Source organism: Polypterus senegalus, chromosome 4, assembly GCF_016835505.1.
Source record: "Polypterus senegalus isolate Bchr_013 chromosome 4, ASM1683550v1, whole genome shotgun sequence".
Lineage (NCBI taxonomy): Eukaryota > Metazoa > Chordata > Cladistia > Polypteriformes > Polypteridae > Polypterus > Polypterus senegalus.
In genome coordinates, this window is record NC_053157.1 from 240339804 (window position 1) to 240367765 (window position 27962).

At 41.6% G+C, this 27962-nt stretch overlaps 1 protein-coding gene and 1 pseudogene across 1 annotated transcript; both read right to left on the minus strand.

Annotated features, from left to right (window-relative positions):
• Nucleotides 1-166: 166 nt before the first annotated feature.
• On the minus strand, nt 167-2135 carry LOC120528329 (tripartite motif-containing protein 16-like; the record flags this gene model as incomplete). The annotated part of the gene is made up of 2 exons (XM_039752474.1): nt 167-1020; nt 2096-2135. Coding segments are annotated over 2 exons (582 nt in total), but the record flags the coding sequence as incomplete, so codon positions are not given.
• Nucleotides 2136-12182: 10047 nt separating this feature from the next.
• On the minus strand, nt 12183-27257 carry LOC120528947 (annotated as a pseudogene).
• Between the last annotated feature and the right edge of the window lie 705 nt (nt 27258-27962).

Sequence of the window (27962 nt, forward strand, 5' to 3'; positions counted from 1 at the left end):
CTGTTCAGAGGCCAGCACTCCAGTCACTTCTGTCACTCTCTGCTCCTAAATAGTCACTCGAATGAGGCTCTGGATACTGAGACAGGCATGTGGTCCTGCAGGAGCAGCACTACTGAAAGGCGCTATATAGACTGACTGACAGGTGACATTCAGTGACACTCAGAGGCCACAGCGGTTGGGGTGTCAGCCTGAAGGACATGTGGCTATGAATCAACAGTGTCCCCTGCTGGTCAGACTGGTATATGTAGGTCTGAGGTGTCACCGCCCCTCACTATGATACACACACCTGATTGGTTACTCAGACCCAATAAAAATGGAGACCCTGACAGCCGCACTCGCCCCTCATTCTCATCCACAAATTCACTCACAGAGGTGCTGCTCCCCCCACCTATAGTGGAAAATTAATTTTGACACCAAACTGCAAACACAAAGACACCTGAGCTTGTGGGGACATCAAGTGACCGGTGGAGGGTACTGGTCAGTGGACACATGTTGTCAGGTGGCTGATGGTTATACTGGAGTTTAAATAAAGCCCAAACCCTGGATAGAGGGGCTCAGTGAAGGAGGTGTTGAACCTGTGCAGGAGGTTCATTGTGTTTGAGACGCTATAAAATGACAGAGAGCCAGCAGGCCAGTCTAGATACACACCTATTGTGGGGCTGTAGGGGGCACTGATTACAGTCTGCTGGTTATTGTGCCACACAGAGTACTGGGAATCAGACCACCACAAACACCAGGACTTGTCGTTGTATCCAAGGTCACACTCCCCTCCCCCTCCTTTCCTGCTCAGTCCTTTATATGCGACTCCAATCACCAAGACGTCTCCACTGCACTTCACCTCCCAGTAACAGCAAGTCCCAGTCAGAGCCTCTCTGCACAGAACATGAGGCCAGAAGTCAAATCTGTCAGGATGATCAGGATATTCAGTCTTTGTCCCCTCACATGTCACCTTCTTGTTCCCTTCAGACAGACGGAGGTCTCTGTTTGCCGTGTTGATGTCCAGTGTGAGGGGACAGAAGTCTGAAAGGAGAGAAAAGAAAACGAGTGAGGAAATCTGGGAGTGTGTAATGGGACTGGGGGGCGGAGCTCAACACAGACAATTAACAAGAACCAATCAGGAGCTGCAATGATGAGACACTAATAGTAAAGAGCTCATCTGATTGGACAGAATCTGTGGGGATTAAAAACTAAATCATAAAAAAACAACAACAGACAAAAAAGTGAAAGGCAGGCAAGTCAGTCATTTGAAAGTCATCTCAGTCGTCAGAAATTATGACAAACAACATAAGGTCACCATTGAGGTCAGAGTTCTGATGGACTGTCCACACTGACCGCTGGCTTTATTAAATGACATGTTTTATTGTCACCGTCCACCTCTTTAATTTAAAATTAATCAACTGTCACACATCAGAACCACATTAATTATTTCAATAAAAGCTGCAACCAGTATTTACTATTTTATTCTATCAATCTATAATACAGTGCCTTTCCCATCTGTCATTGTCTCTCTCTTTCTTTAGTGTGTTTCCTGTCATCTCTTTTTATTATTTGACTGTCATTCTTATCCAAGGTGACTCCCATCATCTGAGATTCCATTGTTTCCTTTTCTTTTCTTTGTCCAATCAGAGCCCAGGCAGGCAAAGTGACTTGCTGAGGTCACACAGTGGTGTCTGTAGTGGGATTTGAACCCACAACCTCAGGGTTTGAACTCCAAAGTCTTCACCACCACACCACACTGCATTTTCTCCTCCATTCCTCTCCTTCTGTTCAATCTGAGGTCAGCTTTACTCAGTTGGTCTCATCAGGTAGGTGGGCTACAGTCCTGTGGACCCTCAAACATCTTGAGAATATTAGCAGCTGTGCTCACTGGAACATGAAGGTCTGTGGAGGTGGTCTTGTAGTCTTCACCTCGGGTTCAAAAGACGGCTTTTGTCTGAGTCTCTATATTCCATAATGCACCAGTCACAGGACCCCCTTCACTCTCAGCCCCTCAGTCACACAACACTCAGACTTTCATATCCTAAGCCTGTCCTGCTCTATTAAAACTTCAATGATTTTTATTGTGATGATCCATTCAGTCAAAGCACAAACTCACATTTTAAAAAGTCGTCTCTGCTCTGAGGTTTAGGAGGCTGGAGGGCGAAAACTGGAGCTTCAAGAGCTGAAAATAAAAAGAAAAGAGAAGAAGAATGGAAACTGTGAAGATGGCATTGTGTGATCTTAGTTTAGTTCTTAAACACGAATTACAAATGCAGAGAAGTTCAAATAAAACATTTATAAAATATACAAGGGCTGGCAAATTAGGCCAAATGTCGATTTGAATATTCATATTAATAATAAATATACAGGGAGTCAGAGAGTATTGAGACCCCCTCACTTTCTGCACACTTTACTGTGTTTTAGATTTTATTTTAAATGGATTAATGTGCCTGTGAGAGACAGTTGTACGTCACTGTGCTGATTGTACACTTGCTGGCCTAATTCTTCGATTAGAAAGAACCGCAGCTACACCAGAGAGTAGATAACACCCTTCACCAGCTCGCTTCAAGGACTTTGATAGATTTGTATACGTAAGTGTATGTGTGGTATCTAAACAGAAATAAATGAATACAATAAGTGCACAAATACAAATGAAATACATATATGCACATCTATACTAATAAAAGACAAAGCCCTCACTCACTCACTCACTCACTCACTCACTCACTCATCACTAATTCTCCAAGTTCCCGTGTAGGTAGAAGGCTGAAATTTGGCAGGCTCATTCCTTACAGCTTCCTTACAAAAGTTGGGCAGGTTTCATTTCGAAATTCTACGTGTAATGGTCATAACTGGAAGGTATTTTTCTCCATTTACTGTAATGGAGTTGAGCTTGACCGCCGTGGGGGCGGAGTTTCGTGTGACATCATCACGCCGCCCACGTAATCACGTGAACTGACTGTCAACGCAGTACATAGAAAACCAGGAAGAGCTCCAAAATACGCTGAAGAAAACATGCATTATATAACTGAGAAGGCAGCGAAACAATAAGAAGCGAGTGAGTGACATATACTACCATATTCATCAGTGCAGCTACCTCGGAAAGAAAGCAAGGTATAAACCTAAAATTTAAATTAAGTTCATAGACAGGCTACCGCTGGCGTTTTTCATGCCCACGGGTAATGCAGGATGCAAGTTTAATGAGAGAACGCAGGATATAAACGAGAGTTTTGATCACTTTGTAACTAAGTTAAAATTGCAGGTGAAGGAGTGTGCTTATGCAAATTAGAGACTGTGTTTGTGGGGGACTGACAGTTAAGGCGGGTGGGGGAGTCACGTCATCATCTACCCTCCCATTCACCTCATTTCGCTCTGAGCTGAGCTCCGCGGCTAACACCGTCTTCCGAAGCAACTTTGTGACGCTGCCACCAAATACTCACAGAAAAATCCACAAGTTAATACACACGCTGTCTCTAGAGTTTTCTCCACACTTAGTCCTCCAGGCATTACTTACAAAAGGTCACATTGACAATCGTGTTACGTTATTTTTAAAATCTTTCCTTTTCTTAGCACAAGCACAGCTGAGAAGCTTCGATGCATGTGCTCCATAACGCGTTAAAAAATAATGCATTTAATCACACTTTGCATTACAAGCAAGGGAGCTTTTGTCAATGCATGATTTCCTGGTACACCGATTACATTGATCAGCGCATCCTGATTCATTTTACACTCGCACCACCTTAGTTTGAGAAGAAGTATGATAAAATATGAGGTTAACACACAAAAACAGATCACCAATTCAAGCTTTATGAATAATCGATTCGTCATCAATAATTGTTTTGGTAAAGCCATACTCAGTGTAATCCTCCTTCCATTTCATAATTTTTCCGCCAATAGCCATGATTAAATGAACGGTAAAAAGTAAGAGCGAAGCGGTGACTTATTTAGGCAGGCATATATATGACAGCAACACTCATGACAATGTCAATCATGTTACGTTATTATTAAAATGTTTCCTTTTCTTTTCATTACTTCTTTAACCCACTACATCTCCGCTGCGAGGCGCAGGTATTTTGTATATGAATGACCTCCAAAGAGCGCTGAGACTTTTAATATCCTGAACGTGTCTGCAAAAACTGGTGTCTCCTGCCCAGCAAAAGTCGAGCAGCCAGCGCGCGTTCATAGCTGTGCCGGCCTTCGAGATGCTGACTGCGCTTCTGCCTTAAGTAAAAGTGAGCACTTTTAATTTTTTTCATCCTCCCCCTGCGCTATAGCCCAGACAAGTGCAAACACGGGACGCCTTTTCTACACCGCGGCAAACTAATATGAAGGCGATTCACACTTTCTTTTGCATGTATACGATTATGAGGTCGTCAGCTCGGATTATGAAGACACGCACAGGAGTGGAGGACTGACAGTGCCATCACAGCCGATTAATGGCGGGGACGTCTCACCAGTCTACACAAGACCCACCGCGACTGTCCCCAAAAGGCGATCATAACGTCAGCGAACACATCTCTCTATACTATATAAAAGAAAAAGGCAACTTTCCTTTCTTTACACCTTTTTTTCTTTTATCCCAAACAAAAGCCTTTCTCTCTTAACACTGCAGAGGACACAAAACTAATTTTCTTTAATTGCTGGTAAGGCACATTACCAGAGACAGAAATTTGGACGTTCACATAGAAAATGTAATTTCTATACCACAGCTGTCGTGTAGCGCCTTTCAAAAGGGATCTACTACCGAGAGATGATCCATATACATTTTAGCTGCTGTTAGTTCCACTTACCTGTTGTGTTACACCGTCTTTAAAATGTAGTTTACACGTAACCACTCGAGTAGTGCTCAATGTAGCTGTACTTCTTAAAACGTTAATGTTTTACTGTTTTATAACTTATAGACTATATTTCATTATTTTTCCCTTGCACTCAGTGACCAAAGCTATACACACACATATAGACACATACATATATATATACACACATATATATATATATATATATATATATATATATATATATATATATATACCTGTGTGTATGTTTGTATGTATGTGTGTATATGTGTGTGTATATATGATGTAGATAGGTATGCATATATATATATGTATATGTAGATATTTATATAGATATGTATATATGTACAGTATATAGATATGAAGATATGTATGTGTATATGGATATATGTATGTATATATATATATGTAGACTCAAACCCATTATGACAGAAGCAATCCAAGCTGTGAGAAAACACTAAAAAGGAGGCGTGTCAGACGTCGTGGTACATTTTCTGATGCAGCTAGACGAAATCAAGTTTGTGACGCTGCCGCCAAATACACAAAACAATTACTTTCACAATCATGTTACATTATTTTTAAAATGTTTCCTTTTCTTTTTCTTTCCTTCTTTAACACACTACTTCTCTGCTGCGAAGCGCGGGTATTCTGCTAGTAACTAAATAAATTTCAAAGTTACTCAGTATTCAGGAAGAGCAATGTTAAACATCACTCATCTTTACGTATTGTTTAATCAAACCAGTAGGTGGCACTATTAACAAGAATAAAAGGAACAGCGTAACGCCCAAGACTATGGAGGAATATGTCAGAGAAAATTTAATAAATAAATAAATAAATAAATGCGCAAATAATTAAAAGTACTGTGAAATATGAGAACAAATAAATAAATGTGTCATGAAATGAGAGCCTCAATAAATAAATATGTCATGAAATGACAGCATTAATAAATAAATGTGTCACGAAATATGTTTTTTGTTGCTTATTTGTTTATTTAATTTTGTTCGTAACATTCCTTCAAACCATCATGAAATACGGCTTGAAATAAAACTGGCACTTTCACTCGTCAAAGTTGAAAGGGTGGGCTCCAACACCCCCTCTAGTTACTGATTGGTGAATCGATAGCACAAGAATTAAATGGAAAAATGTTTACTTCCGTCGATGAAATGGATTCTGCCGAAGATATTACGTATTTCAGAGAGAGAATTGGAGATTTATTGGAAGAAATTACAATGTTGGCGGCTATTTTAGACTCCGATACTGATGAAACTGTTTTTGAAAATATCTTAGAAATGGTGGACCGGACTCGACTGCACTCCAGTTCTGGGGCCTCATGTATAAACGGTGCGTACGCACAGAAATGTTGCGTAAGAACTTTTCCACGTTCAAATCGCGATGTATAAAACCTACACTTGGCGTAAATCCACGCACTTTTCCACGGTACCTCATGCCTTGTCGTACGCAAGTTCTCCGCTCGGTTTTGCAAACTGGCGGCACCCAGCGTCAAAGCAATGGTACTGTTCTTGTGTGATTACTCATTATTTTCATGACGCGGCTTTATAAATACACAGAAACTAACCGCATATTGTTTATTAGTGTAATGCATCTGATTGTAATTAACTTGTAACAATATAATGGTCCAGGGAACAGCCATAGTATTCCAAATACGATAACTGCTTTAGCGTTGTTACTCTCACTTCTTCTTCTTCTTCTTCTTCTTCTTCTTCTTCTTCTTTCAGCTCCTCCCGTTAGGAGTTGCCACAGCAGATCATCTTTTTCCATATTTCTCTCACTGCACCACTCGGAGTATTTATATCACTGTATCTGAGTGTGAATCACAGCAGCAGCTGATCGGAAAGAGAATTATCGGTATACGGCATTAAGCACACGCTGTCTCTTCCACGGAAAAAAGTTTCAAAGACTTTCCTGTACGGACCTCGTGGTTCAAAACAGTTTAATCCCAAGAACTTTAAATGCACTCAATCAATTGCTCCTTGTAGAACGGTTTGTACTTATAAGTACAACCACCCCACTTTAAACTTGCACTACAGTTATAATATCGCAAAACCTGAGCCACTTTATAAAGCGCGTATTTACATATGATGACGATATCATTTTTAAGGAGAAATGCAGCAAAATATGTTTATTAAATTATATACATAAAACTTTAACTTCATTTAAATAATCTATATTCTTCACTGGGAGTGTCGTTAAGGATAGAATAATTACACATGTACTACGAAGATATTTCAATGTTCTTTAAACGTTTTGAAGAATCAGCGCTAAGCTTACAGATGGCTTAACGTCTATTACAGAGCTGATTGTATGGCGATCGGTTACTTGGGAAAGAAAAGCACTGACTGCAGTGACGGCTACGCCAATATATATTGAATATAAAACAGAAAGATAAAATAACAACACAGCTAAAAACACAGCGACAAATTTCGGCAAAAGTTAAATGCTTGTGTCATGAGCCGAGGCGGCTATGCAGTGTCTGCAGCGGACATGGCCATCCAAGCGTGCATGACATTGGCGGCGAAGGAGCCACTGATTCTTCCTCTGCCCAGTGCCACCACAAGCCCAGAGCCGCCCCTGATTGTACTGCTGCAATAAATTATTTCATCGAAGTGAAACATGTTTAATAACGTGCTTTAACTCCTATCATCATGAAAATGACATCACGTATATCTCAGTATTTTAGTTATTCAGAGAGCTGTAATATCACAAATGTAATGGACTCTGTGTCCAGTTGGAGGAAGAGAGCCGGTTTAAGAAGCAAGTAGTGATTCATACACATAGAGCATATAGAAGATCAAATACAAAAAAAAGCATTTAACGTGCTACTTCAATTACGATGTGATTTGAGAAACTGGTTAATTAAACGATTTTATGATGAAGTTTATAATGTTCTACTTTAATGACAAAATAAACTACGTGATTAAAGTGGAAATGTCGAGATTGAAGTTGACATTTCGTGCTTTTCCCCACCGTGTGGCTTTTTCTCTGTACCTAATGAGCTTTCATATGACACTCAGACAGTGGGCTTACAACTCGGCTTTTCACGGCGACTTTGATATGTGACTTCTTTTTTATTTCCGGCACTGTGCGATTTGTGAATGTGAGCTTTCAAGTTTCTCCAACACGCTATGTCACTCGATCAACTTCCTTTTGTTGATTATCCACGGCTTATTTGAACAAATAGTATGTTTTTCCTTTGCCTCCACTTGGTATTCGCTGAAATTCTTATATTTCCCCAGATGCAGGAATCTGTGCACACTGCAACTTCCACGTTCTTCCGCTACATAAATCCCGATCAGCGTGAAAACTAACGCTCGTGCACGCGCATTATGTAACGCCCCAAATCCTCCCAGAATTATGCCTAATTGAATATGCAAATCAATATAAATCGCCCTTAAGCGCAGCCTTCTGTGAAAAGACAATGGGAAAAGCACGGGGAAAATATAAGAATTTCAGCGAATACCAAGTGGAGGCAAAGAAAAACATACTATTTGTTCAAATAAACCGTGGTATAATCAACAAAAGGAAGTTGATCGAGTGACATAGCGTGTTGGAGAAACTTGAAAGCTCACATTCACAAAATCGCACAGTGCCGGAAATAAAAAGAACTTGTCACATATCAAAGTTGCCGTGAAAAGAAGAGTCGTAAGCCCACTGTCTGAGTGTCATATGAAAGCTTATTAGGGTACAGAGAAAAAAGGCACACGGTGGGGAAAAAGCACAAAATGTCAACTTCAATCTCGACATTTCCACTTTAATCACGTAGTTTATTTTGCCATTAATGTAGAATATCATAAACTTCATCTTAAAATCGTTTAATTAACCAGTTTCTCAAATCACATCGTAATTAAAGTAGCACGTTAAATGCTTTGTTTTGTATTTGATCTTCTACTCGTATGTGCTCTATGTGTGTGAATCACTACTTGCTTCTTAAACCGGCTCTCTTCCTCCAGCTGGACGCAAAATCCATTACATTCGTGATATTACAGCTCTCTGAATAACTAAAATACTGAGATGTATACGTGATGTCATTTTCATGATGATAGGAGTTAAAGCACGTTATTAAACATGTGTTTCACTTCGATGAAATAATTTATTGTCGAAATTTGTCGCATGCTTTTAGCTGTGTTGTTATTTTCTTTCTGTTTTATATTCAATATATATTGGCGTAGCCGCCACTGCAGTGTTTTCTTTCCCAAGTAACCATCGCCATACAATCAGCTCTGTAATAGACGTTAAGCCATCTGTAAGCTTAGCTACCATTCTTCAAAACGTTTAAAGAACATTGAAATATCTTCGTAGTACATGTTTAATTATTCTGTCCTTCACGACACTCCCAGTGAAGAATATAGATTATTTAAATGAAGTTAAAGTTTTATGTGTATAATTTAACAAACATATTTTGCTTCATTTCACCTTAAAAATGATATCGTCATCATATGTAAATACGCGCTTTATAAAGTGGCTCAGGTTGTGAGATATTATAACTGTAGTGCAAGTTTACAGTGGGGTGATTGTACTTATAAGTAAATAAGTAAAGCAATTGATTGAGTGCATTTAAAGTTCTTGGGATTAAACTGTTTCTGAACCACGAGGTCCGTACAGGAAAGGCTTTAAAACGTTTTGCCGTGGCTGAGGTACCGTGTCCTTAAAGCTGTATACTGATAATTCCTTCCGATCAGCTGCTGCTGTGATTCAAACTCAGATACAGTGATATAAATACTATGAGTGGTGCAGTGAGAGTAATATGGAAAAAGATGATCCGCTGTGGCAACTCCTAACGGTAGGAGCTGAAAGAAGAAGAAGAAGAAGAAGGAGAAGTGAGAGTAACAACACTAAAGCAGTTATGGTATTTGGAATACTATGGCTGTTCCTGAACCATTATATTGTTACGAGTTAATTACAATCAGATGCATTACACTAATAAACAATATGCGGTTAGTTTCAGTGTATTTATAAAGCCGCGTCATGAAAATAATGAGTAATCACACAAGAACAGTAGCACTGCTTTGACGCTGGGTGCCGCCAGTTTGCAAAACCGAATGGAGAACTTATGCATACAAGGCATGAGGTACCGTGAAAAGTGCGTGGCTTTACGGCAAGTGTAGGTTTTATACATCGCGATTTGAATGTGGAAAAGTTCTTACGCAACATTTCTGTGCGTACGCACCGTTTATACATGAGGCCCCTTGGAGCAAAGTAAAATACAGCGCATCTCTCCTTAATGTTAACAGTGCACAGACTTAACAATATGTTCATTCGCAAACAGCAAACATACCATAATAGCGCTTTTCTATACTTGAACTGACCGTCAACATAAGTTGTAACTTTAACTAAGATGTTAAGTTACAGTGAACGCTGCAAAAAAAGGAAAAGACTTACTTTGTCAGTAACGCACAACACACAGTTACAAAAGGAAACAGCAAACTGTAACTTGAAAAACGCAAACAAGCAGGAAGAGACTGTGAGCGCGTTACAATTCAGGAACAAAAGCTGTGCATGCGCAGTAGTCTTGTGGGGCGTGTCTTCAGGTTCAGCATAAAGCTGGGAATTTTGTGCAGTGCCTTTTGTGCTCATCAGTCTACACTCAGTAACCCACAATGACAAACTGACCTCAGGTCTTCATAAAGGTCTGCACATTTATTACAAATCAAAACTAAAGTGAAACTTCTTCCTAGAAGTATTCAGACACTTAATTCAGGTCTTTGTGGAAGCCCCTTTGGTGGTGTTCATAACTAAGTGTCACTTCAAGTTTTACACTCCTGGATTTGGCCAGTTGATCACATTCCTCCTGGCAGATCCTCTCAAATTCAGTCAGATTTCAAGGTAAGCATCTGTGAACTGCCATCTTCAGGTGTCTCCTGTTCTGTGGGGTCTCAAGGACACTCAGACTTGTCACAATGCCACTCCAGTGTTGTCTTGGCTGTAGTCTTCAGGTTGTTGATCTATTGCCCAGTCTGAGGTCTAAAGAGTTCAATGTTTGTCTCATCAGACCTTTTAATCTTTCCCTTGATGCTCTCAGGCTGTCATTTGTCTTTTACTTGAGAGTATCTTCTCCCTAGCCACTTTAACATAAACACTTGATTTGTGGAGCACTGCTGAGATGGCCGTTCTGCCAAACAGTTTCACTCATTTCAGCAGAGGACTTCTGAAGTTCTGTTGTAGTAACCATTAGGTTTTTGGTCACCTCCCTGGCAAAGGCCATTACTTCCCAATTACTCAGACTGGCCATCTCTAGAAAGTGTCCTGGTGTTTCCAAACACTTTCCATTCCCCAATTCTTCAGGCCACTGTGCTCCTGGTAACACTCAAAGATTTACAAATGGCTTTATCCCTTGGCACTGATCTTTGCCTCACCAAAATTTGATCACAGAGGTCTACAGAAGGTCCCTTGAACTCCATGTCTTGGTGTTCGTGCAGACATACAATGTCATAAATATTCTGTATTTTATACATATTGACAAGCAGGTACAGTTCTTCACATCTTCAGGGCTCCTTCTAGTTAAGAAATCCCACCCTGAGTCGAGAGGGTGCTGCTCCTGCTAATGTCATCACTTCAGTGAGTTCACAGGCCACAAGATGAGTGACGTCACTTCCACAGCCCGCTAATTAAGCTCCGCCTCTTCAGTGACACCACTATAAAATGTCACCAGAAGTGGGTGTTCATTACAGATCTGTGACTGAGGAAGACGGAGCTCCGACTCACAAGTGACTTTAACTTGACAGCCTTTGATTGCAGCAGACGTCATCATCGTGCTCCGTCTTTGTGCTTTTTATTTCATCTTCATCATCCATCCATCCATTTTCTAACCCGCTGAAACCGAATACAGGGTCACGGGGGTCTGCTGGAGCCAATCCCAGCCAACACAGGGCACAAGGCAGGAACCAATCCTGGGCAGGGTGCCAACCCACCGCAGGACACACACAAACACACCCACACACCAAGCACACACTAGGGCCAATTTAGAATTGCCAATCCACCTAACCTGCATGTCTTTGGATTGTGGGAGGAAACCGGAGCGCCCGGAGGAAACCCACGCAGACACGGGAGAACATGCAAACTCCATCGCAGGGAGGACCCGGGAAGCGAACCCGGTCTCCTAACTGCAAGGCAGCAGCGCTACCACTGCGCCACCGTGCCGTTAAATGGGATATTTCAGGGTGGTACCCCAACTCTTTGTGCCCACTCTCTCTGCTTATTTTCACAAAACACACATACAGTTTATGTCTAATGTGGTGGACGGCTGTGATGGACCCTGTGCCCTTGGCTACTTGAACTTAGTTTGTGTTTAAACAAATCGCTGTCTTTATGTGTAAACCTACGTAATTCATAATTTATAAAGTGTGTTTTACTCTGAGGCTGCACTCACTGAAATGTTCAGGTGGTCCTCAATTAGTCAGAGTTCTGAAGCAGTCCTCCAATTTGCTTATCTTCAACACTGAAATGAAGCAAATGCTTTTGGTGTGTAAACTCCTTTTAAATGTCGGTGGGAGACACGACTTCTGAGCAAACAACAGCAGGAATATAAAACACGAGAGCCCAGGGGGAGCACAGCTGAAAATGGATGAACGTGAACTTTTAACGTGGACTCCATCTAGCAGAATGTAATGGACAACGAAGACTGCAGGAGCAGATTGAGATGTTCTGATGTTATAAAGCACTGACGCTGAGCTCAATTTGAGTCCATTAACGTCTTCTCTGTTCTCAAATAAACAATTCATTTGTGCTCTGAGCCGGCTTAGCCATTTAAAACACATTTCTGTTCATTAATCTTAAGGTGAGCAAAGCAAAGGAAATAAAAAGAATCTCAAAGTTAAGTGAAAAAAGGAGCTTTTAAGAGAACATATGGAATAAGTATAAGGAGTATAACATTTCAAGTTAAAATTATAAAACATCTGATTAAACACAGCTGATTATTTAGAGAGTTTGTTATCACTCAGCTAATCAAAGTGAAAGGCGCTATATAGTAAAAATAATAAACAGCAAAGGATGGCAGATAAATGTGAAAGAGCAGGCCTTCATCAGTGACCTCTTATTGTCACTCTGGTCCTCCTAATGGACTTCAATAACAAACACAATGTCACCAGACGCTGTACCTGATGGAGTCCTTGTCATGATGTCCCACTGGCTGATCTTCTCCACACTCTTTGTCAGACCTGACAGCTCCTTTCTCAGGTCCTCAGATGAGAAATCAGCGGTGACAGTGAAGCTCAGCGAGTCTCCATCAGCAGGAAGGACACAGTGAGAGGAGAAAGTCTGGATCAAGAGAGAATAGGGGACGAGATTTCAGAAAGGAGACATTAAAAAGTAAGTAATGCTGATAAGAGGGGGCTCTACTGAATTAAGGATCAGTGTGGTGTGCAGTCAGCGTAGGTTTAGATGGTGAGAACGCCTGTCTTTGACTTGTTGGTTATTTAGGAGAGAATATTTGGTGGAGTGTAGTGGAGCATCAGAGATTATCAACCTTAACTATCAATGAGCTTTTCACACAGGAATCCATGAGCGAAGAGTCAAGATAAAGGGACTGAGGGGGCAGGTGGGACCAGAAGTGACTTGGCACACAAAACAACGCATTCGGCATTTTATGTTTCTGAGACAAACTTAATGAAATTAAATTAAATGTAAAGACTAACACATGTAGGGAGAAAGCTATTTAATATCATTGTACAATTGAAGGACTGCATCTCAGAAGTGTGACTTGTGAGGAAATCCTGGGAGCCTTTGTGTCATCATCATCATCATCATCAACCATACAAAAGAGAGGAAGCTACGACAAGTTGAGTTATATAGCGACCACCATGTGTGGAGTGTAGATCAAGAAGAGAATCTCCATAATGTCTGCAACACACAGTCGACATCAGGACTATTGTGTTGAGTGTGAGAGAAAAACACACGAGAAAGATGAGAGACGATACTGGACTGTAGGGTCTGAGCTGTGAGGAAATGCTGAAGGATTTGAATCTCATCAGTTTAAGGATGGAGACATCAGAAGGTGGCCTTGGAAAAGAGTTTGCACCATCCTTTGTTAGTTGTCATCATTTACACTTCATAATAAATTCACTTTTTCACACAGTCAGCTGTAGGATTCATCAGTCTGTCATGTACATGAAGTAAACAACTTTGAGATATTTGTAAAAAGAATATTTGAAATGTTAAGGAAATATGAAAAGACGATCTGTGTTAGGCTGAATGGCCTCTTCTTGTCATGTTGTACAAACTCCTTAGATCTTTTAAATTTCTCTCTAAATGTTCTCAAGTCCCACACACTCCAGTCTGATCAGACTCCCTTTGAAGTGTCGCTCTCACCTGCAGGAAGTGGAGATGGTCTTTGGTCTGTGAAAGCTCCTTCAGCTCAGCTTCTCTCCTCTTCAGCTCCTCAATCTCCTTCTCCAGTTGCTCCATAACTCCTTCAGCCTTCTCCATTTCTTTCTTTTCTTGATCTCTGATCCTCTTATTCAGTTTCCTGTTGGCTTCCTCAATGCACCGTTTCAGAGCAGTGAAGCTCTTCTCATTTTCTTCCACCTCTCTTACCACAGACATCTGAATAAATAGTATAAAGATTTAGAATTGAGTCACCTGATAAGAATAACCAATCATGAGGCACATGTGTTGTTATTTTAATGTTTTGAAGAACAGTTTGAATTGGCTGGAGTGACTGGTGGTACTTTATTTGCAGAAGTAAGGTCAGTTGTAGACAGACTCCCATACAATATGTTCACCCAACTATGCCGAGTAACATCATCACTCTGATGATACGCAGTCATAAAAAGCTTCCCTGTGGAGGATCTTGAGACACATTGGCAGGAGCTGCTGGGGACACCTCTACTGTCTTGTAAGGACTCCATTTGACCTGATAGTTTCTATAAAAGTCTGCCTTTAAAAATGGCATCTACTGCTCAGCCTGAGGTTAGGAATGGAGTAGGACAACACACACCAGGAATAAAGAAGAAGAAGTATCTGTAAAGAGGAGTTAATTTGTGTGTTAGAAGGTAATTGTGTTAAAATAAAGGCATTTCAGACAGCAGGCATTTAAAGGCATATTAGTTGTTTTATAGTTTTGGGTATCAGACATCACCATGTCATTCCTGTAAGATCAAGATATTAAACAAGAGCTTCTAGGTGATGGTTAGGGGGCTTCATATTTCCTTTAATTTCATGAAGTTTTTGCATATTTACCTTATTCCATCTCTTTTCTATTGCAAAGCTCAGAGCTTTGAGTTTTTATTGCCATGTTTGATGTATTTCTACTTCATTATTGCATTATTACTAATGAATTTGCTATTGTAAGTATGGCTCACACTTATATGATGACACCTGGCTTTGTGTTACTATGTGGGAAGAAAATGTGAGGTAAAAGGTTCCTGCTGTCCAGGAACACCATACCCAAAGCTGGAGGTGTTCTGCTTTTATTAGAACTTTGCATATCTGGACAGTGACTCAGAAAACTCTGTGATAGAAGGTGAAGACGAGAAAAGGTCACCTCCTAACCAGCCACTAGAATTAGGAAGAAATGATAATACAAGATTTATTATTAAGAAATTTAGATGAAGCTTTACTCTAAATACAGAGAGTCTCATATGGAGTCTTTGACTTTTGGGACACATGTGGAAAACTTCTCTGGTTGGGATGATTGGGTCCTGGCTGGAGTAGGGATGGAAGGATGCAGATGTCATTGTCACATGTGTCCAGTTCTAAGTGAACAATTATAAGATTTAGCATCAGACCACCAGTACTGCATAACAATTTAAACTCATAGGTATGAAGCTGAGCAGCAGTAGAGACAAAGTAATTAGAAGTTCAGCATATGCCACACGTAAGACTGGCAGCATCTGATAGATAGATAGATAGATAGATAGATAGATAGATAGATAGATAGATAGATAGATAGATAGATAGATAGATTTGAGCCAAACAAGCCAATCCAAAACAAACAAAGTTTCCAAAGAGAATCCAAACACAGCTGTTGAAGAAACAAAGCACAGGCTGAAAAATCCAGAAAATCACAAAATCATAAGGCACAGCTAAAAGAACACAAGAAATCAACAAACTTGCAGAGCACATTCACAATGAAACTGTTGGAGACCCTCAGGGTTTATAGGGCAGAAAGGAATGGTGATTGGCAGTGACTGGCAGATGGTCCACCACTTGGTGAACCACACACAAACCACATGGAACATAACACGGGCAGCTTATAGACAAAATCAAATACAAAGAATAAAGCAAAATCAATATTAACATTAATAAATAAAAAATGACATGAAACAAGACTTTGAACAACATCTAGTGGAAAGAATCCTTGCAGAAAAATGTTGTGGTCATCATGGGTATAGAGAGGGGATTTCATGCATCAGTAATAAGCAGGAATTCTAGGAGGAAACAACAAAAGCAGACGAGCGTAGAACCATAAACCGAAGTGAAGGTCGGTCTGTGAGGTTGGCTCATCTTCACTTGTACTTCATCAGCTGTTACCTCTGTGTCTGTATTGGACTACACAGTGTTGAGTGACAGATTGTGCCCCGCCTACTTTCTTCGAACTAAAGACACACCCCACTGGTCTGGACCGACTGTGTTTAGTACTTTAGTACACTCGATGGTGTTGGTCTGTTTAATGTGAGTCTGTGTTAAATAAATCAGGTTGGATGAGTTTGGTCTGTCTGGGCACAGAAATGTCTGTGAAGAGTTCTGTATCTGCTGGATGAGAACTTTTACATAAATAAATCCTGGTAGAACTTGGCATCGGAGAGTGTGCTACCATAGACAGTCTGCCAGCTCATTACAGGGTCAGAGTTACACTAGTGATCACAATGGAAGCCAATTTGGGGTTTTTGCCAATTAACCAAACTGAAATGTGAGGATGTGGTGGAAGATCTAGAATAACTAGAAGAAACCCACTGAGATACTGGAAGAAGGGGTAAACTCCACATAGAAAGTGAATGGAGGAAAGTGGATCTGAGATTCAGCAGATGCTATTACTGGACAACCTTACTGTCCTTTGTGATAAAATATTAAAGCTGAAGTAAAACATTTGGAGGTGTACGTTATGTAAAGTCTTCACTCAGTCAAACAGTGGAGATCCTTAAGTTGTGGTGTCTAAGTGCAACTGGAGAAAAGTAATGAAGCCTAAAAAATATAACTCACACATTTATAAAGTACTGTAAGTCTTTATATTCTACTCTGTGTAAAGAAGACGAGACACAATCTGAGGAATTCTGTGATGTAATACAAATACAACAGTGGGACAATCTTAGTATAGAGGAACAATACCAACCTCTGACACTCTCAGAACTACTGGATTCTGTAAACTCACTCCAAAGTGGGAAAACAACAGGCCTTGATGGCAACCAGTGGAATTTTATAAAGACGTTTTCAACTAAGTTAGCTCCACTATAATTAGCAAAGTATACAGAAGCTACAGACAACAAAAATCAACCCAAAAAACCTACTCAATTTTCTACACCTCCCACCCATTTCCTTTCCAGAAGAAATTCTGATCAGTCGTTATGAGTCAGATAGCATCTTAGCAACATATAAAAACATTTCAAAGAATCTGCCCTTTAAGGGTCCTAGGATACGGTGGGGAAAGGACCTTTTAATGAATATCTTAGAAAAGGAGAGGAAGTCATTCATGTATAGAATATACTCCAGCTCCATACGTGCGAAGTACTCAACCATCTGACTTTGATTCTTTCATCGATCAAATTTATCTCATTTAAAATTGGGCAGGAATCCAACCTGCAAGTGTGGCAATCGAGCTCCAGCCTCACTGGGCCACATGTTTTGGGAGGCAAACAAAATAACATCTTTTATGGACAAAATGTTTGAATGTTTTATCAGACAGCCTTGGGGTCACAATCACCCCTAACTCATTAACAGCTGTGGTTGGTGGGCTACCAGAGGGGCCTAAAGTGGAGGAGGACACATTGACTGTAACTGCTTTTACCACATTGTGAGCTAGTAGACTTGTCCTGCTGAACTTGAAGAACCCAGCCCACCTGTGATAAGTCATTGGGTCTATGATGTTTGACATTTAAAAAAAAAAAATTCTCACTTAGAAGATCTCTTCAAAACCTTTATAAAATATGGCAAGATCAAATTAATAAAACTTTTAAAAAAGCAAACATAGCAGGTGAAAAGGATATTCTGCCTATTTATTTATTTATTTATTTATTTATTTATAAATTATCAGGACTTATGGCCCAGTTCTCTATTCTTCTGTCTTTTTCTGAGTTGCAGCGTGAATTGTGTTTGTTAGTTTTTTACTTTTTGCATTTTTTTTGTTTGTTTAGATTTGTTTTTTAACTTTATGATTTTTTTTAATTATTTTTTATTTTGACTTTGAACGTCATTTGTTGTATAAGTTGAACTTGATTGTATGCAATGCTATTTTAAAATAAAAACAACTTAGACCATTAATGGACGTTGTGCCCGCTGATCTAATTCAGAACATCAGCGTCGACCTTCTGTCGAGATTCTGTCAGTAGAGTTAAGTCTCCTTTAAGCAGCTGATGGAATATCCGAGGACTTTAGGGTGATGCTGTCTGAGTCTCCACTGAATAACACCTGGGATTCTGACAACAGTGAAAGGCCATGAAGGACACCACAACACATCTTCTCTAACTCTCCCTTCTCGTGTTCCTACTCATCATCACCAGTTAAGATCTGTTTCTCTTCAAGTTCTCATTTATTTCTACCCTCTTTGATATGAAGTGTTGTCTTCCTATTCCACTCACCTTCCTCACGTTCATTGCCCTCCTCGCCTCCTTCAGTGTCTTCTCTCTCTTCTTAAGTTTCCTCTTGATGTCACTTAGTGTCACCCCCAGCTGTTTCTGTTTGGACACACAAGAGGACACACGTGGTCAGATCAGAATTCACGTTCACTTTGTGATTTCTTCTCTTTCTGACTCCTGATATTTTCACAACACATTTGTTTGACATTTCATGACACAACTTAGATTTGATTTAACAAAAAGGAATGACAATAAAGATTAAAAGAAAGGTTTAAATTAATTGATGTAAGATTGAGTTTGGGTTTGAAGAGAACATCAAATACAGAAGATGTTTGAAGGAACACTGGTGTGTGAGTTAGCTCTTGACATTTAGAAGACATCACATCGACAAACTGGGAATTATGAAGTTCACACAACACCAAAAAAAATAAAAACAAACTTTAGTGTGTAAGTAAAGAAACTGGTGAAAGGCCAGGAGGACTTAAACACGTCATGTCAGTAATTATAGGATCTACAAGGCCATTTGATATTATGAGTCGCACATGTGAGGACGTTATATGCCGTTGTCATTTTCTGGAGTCAAGTAAGATACTGAAATACACAAACGATTCTGTTGAGTTCAAGAAGAAGGCAACTAAAAGGAATTCTAATATTTAGAAATTATATTTTTTGTATGTTACTTATTTCAGGTGTTTTTTTAGGTGATTATTATTTTTAATAAAACTAATGAACTCCGCCCTGCTCACTTCGCTTGCCCACCCTCAGGTTTGGTTCCTGTGGTGCTTCAAACATTTAAACATTTAAACGTCTGTACAGCACCAGTTCTTTTGTCTCACTGCCTTGTCTCTCCTCTCCCCCAGACATCCTCTGCTCCTGTGGTGGTCCCGCTCCCAAGGCACACCCCTATGAACATGAAGATTTTCTATTCTTCTAATTGAGAGACAGAACTGTCCCCTCCAACTACACACAGAGCTCGATTCACTTCTGAAAGAGACTTAAGTTTGTTTGAAGTGTCTGAATAACGTTTGTCTCTAAAATCTCCTGTTTATCTGTGCTACTCTGTGACCAAAGCGAGACTGCTTACGTGGATTTCACTTTCACCAAACAACAAATCTTTTAATTCTCGCGGAGAGGCTTGTTCAATTTGAAGAAACACTACTTTTCCCTGATGGCAACATGAATTAGATGATCTACAAGTCTCTGACTTAAAGTTTCAATCCAAACAATATATTCAATCTCTTTTCACTGTTCTGTTATTTCACCGAGTAATAAGTCCAGTTTGTTTTTGCGAAGAAGATCTTTACTTTCATTTTTGTTGACTTTCAAAATGGCCAAAGTCTCCATCTTACGGATCTTAAATCCGTCTCTCTGGACTTCTAAAAAGTCTCTTCAGAAAGATCACGTCTTGTCTCTTATAATAGAGACATGTTTATTATGTTTATGTATTTTGGTTTCTCCAGAGCCTTCAAGACCACCCAGCCATCCCTGTTAAGGGGTCAGCTCAGAGATGTGCAGGTGGGTGAGCCTGTGGTGTCCTGATGATGGACTATCTGTCAGGCAGACTCAAGGACTGTGTGAGCAACACTGGAGCAGCACAAGGAACAGGCCTGTCTGCTTTACTCTTCACTCTGCGCACCTCACACTGCAAAGAACACAAATTCTCTTTTTTTGTATAACCAAAAATCACCCAAGAAGTGTCTCAGTGGGCTTTAACTGGCCATGTTTTTGAGAGCCCCCTACTCCAGATACCCGAAGAAGAGAGAAAAAAACAAGAAAATCGAGGTTGAATACACACACAGTAGAGCTAATGTTCCAAAGCCCCAGTCCACCTAAACTGCATGTCTTTCGATTGTAGGAGGAAACCCACATGAAGATAATGAGAACATACAAACTCAACCAGGGACAAGTCACGGTCAAAAAATAAAATATATTTCTAATATAAGGACAACTCAAGATGTACGTATTCAAGTGTATACAGACAGACGACATCAACAGACAACACCAAACATGAGTCTGTGTTACCTTAGTTGGTTCTTTCTCTTGCACTTGTAGGAAGGGCACATAACTTGTGATTTTATTCCCCATTATTTTTATCCATAACATTTCCCAGTAAACCTCATTCATTCAGAAGCAGCTTTTAAATGTTCTCGTCTCAGTTCTCCTTCAGTTCTTAGTTACTTATTAAGTTTCTAAAATCAGCACTGTGATGGCAGTTTGGTTTTCCTCACAGGTTGTCTACACTCCCTTACAGCTCCTCTGTGTGTGTGAGACGCTGCTCTGAACTGATTCAAGTCCACTTTAGTTTTCTTACTGAATTTATGAAGAGACCCTCACAACAGCTAAGCCTTCTCCTTTACACAGTTATGGTGATGTCAACTCCCAGAATTCACCCCCTGGCTTTATCTTAACTACAGAGTCACAGTCAGAAGTTTTCAGACTCCAAGCAGGTGATCTCCTAACTTGGTTTATGGTCACTCAGGTGGAGGTGACGCTTTGTCCAGATTGTTGTGTCCATGGAGAGTTCCTCTGTCACACATTTAAGAACATTCAGTTTGCTTTGTCTTTCTTCTAACAGATTCTTTTGTCTCTCTTGTCCTTTTCTCCTGTGACTGTGAGTTGTTCTGCAGTTTAAAGTCTTTGAGGTTTCACACTTACTGGTTATCTTTTAGTGGCAAACAAATGTACAACTGTTGCTTGATTTCCTCCTTCTGTAATTCTTCAGATTTCAGAGGTGGTCTCTCTTACCTGTGCACCTTGCTTTTCTTTATCAAGTCAGTACTGAATGAGACCCCCATGTTCAACTCCATTACAGGGGTCTTCAGCTTTTACCGTCTGGCACTACGTTACCCTTTGGAGCAGAAGAGATCATTTAGCCTTTGTGATGGCCACAATAAGGGTCTTACTACAGGGCAGAAGATAATCCAGGGGCAGAGATCAGAGTTCTAGTGCTTACAAAGGGTTATAAAGGACAGAGTGGACTTGCTGCTGTAGGTGTCTTGGATGAACAGAAATCCAACCTTTTTACTGCTAATTCCTGCTAAGTGTTGTCCATCAAGTTGAGTTTTAGCTCCTTCTTCAGTCACAAAGTGATAAAGAGTGACGTACTGAGACATCGCTGGGTGTCATTTGCTGTGTTTGATCAGACTGATCAGATGAGACCCAAAACTGTCAAGGAGAGTCCTGGTGAAGTGAACTGATATCTGAGCTGAAGGTACGAGTCAATAAAAGAGGGGCAGGCAGTGGCAGCTTAAGAAAAAGACTTCTGACTAAGCAGTGCCAGTCTGTCCTACAATTACATGTCTGCTTTCAGGGACATCTGAAGAACTGATTTATGTAAATCAATCCAAATCAAGTGATTGCCAAAAAAGAAAAACATAAAGAGATCAAAAATTAGATGCCGATATTAGTGACCTGATTCATATTAAACTGAAAAATATCAGGCCACTTCATAGACTTCATTGTTGTTTAAGATGTTGGTTTCTAAACGTGTGTTCGCTTGTGAGTCGAGCTCTTTTAATATTCCAACGAGGACTCTGCCACATTTGTGTCACTTACTGAGACCTGGCAGAGCCGATGTGAAACTAGTCCTTTATTTGAAGAAACACCAAATGGTGGACTGAAGTTAAGTGTCTTTATCTGAACTTACTGTACATTGAGGTTTTGTAGTAGTGATGGGGGATTTGAAATTTGGCTTAGATGGTCAGACTTACACTTCTAGTAAGTTCTTTACACTCCTGCTGGACTTGTTAGTGTTTTACCAAATATGAAAGCTCAGAGTCTTTGTCAAAATCATACATGTGGTGGGATTATCACTCAGGGGTTTGACATTCAAAATGTCCTTACTGCTCCACTAAATAACATGATGTCTAATCACTAATGAAGAGCCTGATGAGTTATATCATTAAAAACAGAAAATCTACACAGGAATAGTATATTGACATTTCTGAGCTGAACTTATTGTAAGAATCGTAGACTTAACTCTGGAGTACAATACAGATTGACATGTGACAATAATGTGTCTCTTAAACAGCCCTGAGATCAGCCAAATGCAAACTCTGATTCTTTAAAAATGGACAAACACCACAAAGGCAGACGAGCAGCTAAGCACACTCAGCGTGTAAGTGTCAGCAGTACAGAGTGTGTCTATTGACGTGTCAGACCTTCTATTGAATTATATTTAGGATGACATTGTGTGCTCACTTACAACGCTTACATCAGCCAACTGTAACATCATCTTGTTAAGAACACCTCAGGAGGGTCCGAATGTCAGACATTTCTACGTGTAGCCCACGTGATGCTCGCACCCCTGCCAGTGGACATTTCTAGACAGCAGGCTATAGTTGGCCTCCTACTGCCTTAGAAACTCAAAGAGAAACTGATCAGAGCAGAAAGAAACTCAGCTGGCTGTGAGGAGAGAACTCAGGTGTTTGTGGACCATCTTGGGAACTCATCCTGAGCTGTTTCATGACTTGCACCAGTCTCACCAGGATGGACTCCAGCAGCCAATGCTCTGAACTTGAAACATCAGGTTTATAAGGTCCAGTAAAACCTCGATTATCAGTCACGGGTCAGGACAGAGGCTGTGACGGATAAGAGAAAAACGGATAACAGAGCAGCTACTTTAAAAATGACATACAGTAGATTAGTGCAGTGAACAGTCGTAAAAAACTATATTAACAAAATGAATTAATTTATATAACATTGTAATGACCAGCGTAATAAGCAAATACAACTCAGAGGTCCTGGAGTTTTCTATGTTTTACATGTAGTCTTCTTTCCCTCACAAGCGGTGTCCTGTCTTACTATCCGTTATTTGGCTTACAGAGCTCACCTCCTAAACAATCAAAGAAAGCATTCCCTGCCGATCAGTTGATCTCCTGCCACTCTCGTTGTGTATTTCTGATCCCACAAACACTCCTGCTTATTGTCTCCTGACTCCCTGCTCCACACCTTTCCTTCTCTCCTCAATTCTCCTGTCCGCTCCTCACAGAACAGAAGCCCCTCAGCCAGTCCCATCACTTACAGCTTTCCGCCCTTTCTGACCCCATACAGAGCATCACAAGCTGCCTGCACACCACAATATATTAACACAACCTGATATAACAGAATATATAAAGAAAATTACAATGCAGAAGACTATTAACAATAATACAGAATAACATTACCATCACTGGTTTCCATTTTCAACACATTTTTCAATTATTTCAGCATCCCGCTTCATATCGTTCACTGTTTGTCTTCCTACTCCATCATTGAAGCAATACTTGAAGAGCTGTTGCTGTTACGTAAACGTTTAATAAGTTCAAACAGCACACACATACGTTGATAGGCCATAACAATATATAGCAGCAGCTTGAGCAGTGATGCCCAGACTTTCCTCTCCCCAGCCACTTCTTCTAGCTCTTCTCAGGGAATCCCGAGGCATTCCCTTTCCATAATAGTTATGAACAGAATCGGTGACAAAGGGCAGCCCTGGTGGAGTCCAACTCTCACTGGAAACGGGTTCGACTTACTGCCAGCAATGCGGACAAGATCTGACACCGGATGTACAGGGACCAAACAGCTCTTATCAGGGGGTCCAGTACCCCACACTTTCGGAGTACCCCCTACAGAATTCCTCGAGGGACATGGTTGAATGCCTTTTCCAAGTCCACAAAACACATGTAGACTGGTTGGGCAAACTCCCATGCACCCTTCATGACTCTGCTAAGGGTGTAGAGCTGGTCCGCTGTTCCGCGACCAGGACGAAAACCACACTGTTCCTCCTGAATCCGAGGTTCGACTATCCGACAGACCCTCCTCTCCAGGACCCCCGAATAGACTTTTCAAGGGAGGCTGAGTAGTGTGATCGCTCTGTAGTTGGAACACACCCTCCGGTCCCCCTTCTTAAAGAGGGGGACCACCACCTCGGTCTGACAATCCAGAGGCACTGTCCCTGATGTCCATGTGATGTTGCAGAGACATGTGAACCAAGACAGTCCTACAACATCCAGAACCTTGAGGGCATATCTCATCCACCCCAGGGCCCTGCCACCAATGACTTTTTTGACCACCTCGGTGACCTCAGTCCCAGAGATGGGGAGCCCACCTCCGAGTCCCCAAGCTTTGCTTCTTCATTGGAAGGCATGTTAGTGGGATTGAGGAGGTCTTCTAAGTACTCCCCCTACCAACCCACAACATCCCGAGTCGAGGTCAGCAGCGCACCATCCTCATCATATACGGTGTTGACGCTGCACTGCTTTCCCTTCCTGAGACAATGGATGGTGGACCAGAATCTCCTCGAAGCCATCCGTAAGTCATTCTCCATGGCCTCCCCAAACTCTTCCCAAGCCCGAGTTTTTGCCTCAGCAACCACCGAAGCCCCATTCTGCTTTGCCTGCCGATACCTGTTAGCCACCTCCTGAGTCCAACAGGAGAAAAAGGTCCTTTAGGACTCCTTCTTCAGCTTGACAGCATCCCTCAGTGCCGGTGTCCACCAACGGGTTCGGGGACTGCCGCCATCACAAGGCACCGACCACCTTACAGCCACAACTCTGCTCAGCAGCCTCAACAATAGAGATATGGAACATGGCCCATTCGGACTCAATGTCAGGTCAAAGTTCTGCCAGAGGTGGGATTTGAAGCAACTTTTGACAGGGGACTCTGCCAGACGTTCCCAGCAGACCCTCACAACACGTTCGGGCCTACCAGGCCTGACCGGCATCCTCCCACACCATCGAAGCCAACTCACCACCAGGTGGTGATCAGTTGACAGCTCCGCCCCTCTCTTCACCCAAGTGTCCAAGACATGTGGCCGCAAGTCCGACGACACAACCACAAAGTCGATCATCGACCTGAGGCCTAGGGTGTCCTGGTGCCAAGTGCACATATGAACACCCTTATGCTTGAACATGGTGTTCGTTATGGACAAGCCGTGGCGAGCATAGAAGTCCAATAACAAAACACCACTCGGGTTCAGATTGGGGGCGCCATTCCTCCCAATCACGCCCTATCAGGTCTCACTGTCATTGCCCATGTGAGTATTGAAGTCTCCCAGCAGAACGAGGGAGTCCCCAGAAGGTATGACATCTAGCACCCCCTACAGGGACTCCAAAAAGGGTGGATACTACAAACTGCTGTTTGGTGCATACGCACAAACAACAGTCACGACCCTTTCCGCCACCCGAAGATGGAGGGAGGCCACCCACTCGTCCACCGGGGTAAACCCCAATGAACAGGCTCCAAATTGGGGGGCAATAAGTATGTCCAAACCTGCTGGGCGCCTCTCAATATTGGCAACTCCATAGTGGTAAAGAGTCCATCCCCTCTCAAGGAGATTGGTTCCAGAGTCCAAGCTGTGCATTAAGGTGAGCCCGACTAAATCTAGCCAGAACCTCTCGACCTCGTGCGCCAGCTTAGGCTCCTTCCCCTTCAGAGATATCACATTCCACGTCTCTAGAGCCAGCTTCTGTAGCCGAGGATCGGACCGCTAAGGTCTCCGCCGTCGGCCACCACCCAACTCACACTGCAGCCAACCTCCTTGGCCCCTCCTACAGGTGGTGAGCCCATGGGAAGGGGGACCCACGTTGTCTCTTCGGACTGTGCCCGCCGATCCCCATTGGTACAGGCCCGGCCACCAGGCACTTGCCATCGAACCCCACCTCCAGGCCTGGCTCCAGAAGGGCGCCCCGGTGACCCGCGTCTGGGTGTGGGAAAACACCATCCAAAGTTTTTATTCAACATAGAAGGCTTGCTGAATCGCTTTTTGTCTCATCCTTCACCAAGGACCAGTTTGCCTTGGGTGACCCAACCAGGGGCAAAAAGCTCTGGACAACAGAGCTCCAAGCATCATTGGGACACTCAAACCCTCCACTGCGATAAGGTGTCAATTCGAGGAGGGGACAATGTACATAAACAATGTATAGTAGTTTAGTTTAATTATAACAAAAGAGAAAAGCTACAAAACACAATTCAAGCTGAATGTACGGAACGGACACTGGGATTTCTGTTGTTCCAATTTGCAGAACTCGCAGTAGTAATCGGGAGACGCTGGCGTGCACAAGGTTGGTTTTTGTTATTTAGTCCTGACAGGTAATCAAGTGACAGATAATCGAGTTTTACTGTAGATGAACAGATTTCTCTGTCACAATAAATGTACAAATTCCTTAACTCAAAGTTATTCAAACAGTTTCCATTAAACACTAAACATCACTCACCTGCTTTTCTTCTCTTTCTGTCTCCAGCTCGATCATTTCATGACTGTTATGTTCAGTCACTCCACATGTCGTGCAGATACAGGAATCATCAGTTTTACAGAATATCTCCAGAATTTTCTGATGTTTCTCACAGAGTTTCTCCTTCAGATTTCTATCAGGATCAATCAGGGTGTGGTGCTTCAGAGTCGCTACTTTATAGTGAGGCTGCAGGTGAGTCTGACAGTAGGAGGCCGGGCAGGTGAGACAGGACTTCACCGCTCTGAACTTCTTACCAGTACAGAAGTCACACTCCACGTCTCCAAAGCTGGCATAATTCTGAGACAGAGGAGGACTTAGTCTTGGTCTTTTAAATTTCTTGATGACTTCATTCAGCAGATTGTTTCTCTTCAGTTCAGGCCTAAGCATAAAGACTTGTCTGCACTGAGGACAGCTGCACACTTGGCTCTGATCCCAGTAGTCTGTGAGGCAATTCTGACAGTAATTGTGACCACAGGGGATTGAGACGGGTCAGTCAGGGTGTCCAGACACACCGAGCAGGTGAACTCGTCCTGTGACACAAACAGCTGGGCTTCAGCCATCGTCAGTCTGAGGAGAGGCAGGCAGAGAGAATCAGTCAGTGAAACAAGGAAGTGACTTGTGAAGAAACGAAAGGGAAAGTTTGTCTGAGCTCAGTGAGGAGGAGGAGGAGGAGATTTAAAGAGAAAGCTGAGAGCTCACAGAGAGAACATCTGAGGAGACACTGAGGGTGAACAGTTAATGTGAGACAGGAGCTCAGAGAGTGAAGACCACCAAGTGAGAGAAGAGATGACCTGTCACAGGGGGTCTGCTAAAGTGTCATTCATGTCAGTATTTCTTCTTCATTTATTACACACTGAAGTTCACATCAGACTCCACATTACTCCTCTTTATTAAAAAAGTCATCCATCCCATAATAAGTTCTCATCTCCTTCTTATCAGTAATGAATGTTTGTGTTTTTCTTTGTCCATGTCAGGAATTTATCAGATTATTCAGTAAAGACCCCAACTGAAGCCCACTCAGTTTAAGAAACAGAATAATATGATACATTAATAAACACAAGAATAGAAATATGAAAACAACATAAAAACTGATAATAGGCAGACAGACAGACAGACAGACACGTAACACACAGCAGGCACTTGCCGCTCTCTCGGCTCCTTCTCAGTTTTTAGATTTTCTTGGTTATTCAAGTCGTTTTATCTCAGAATTTGTGAGACTTAATCAAGTCTGT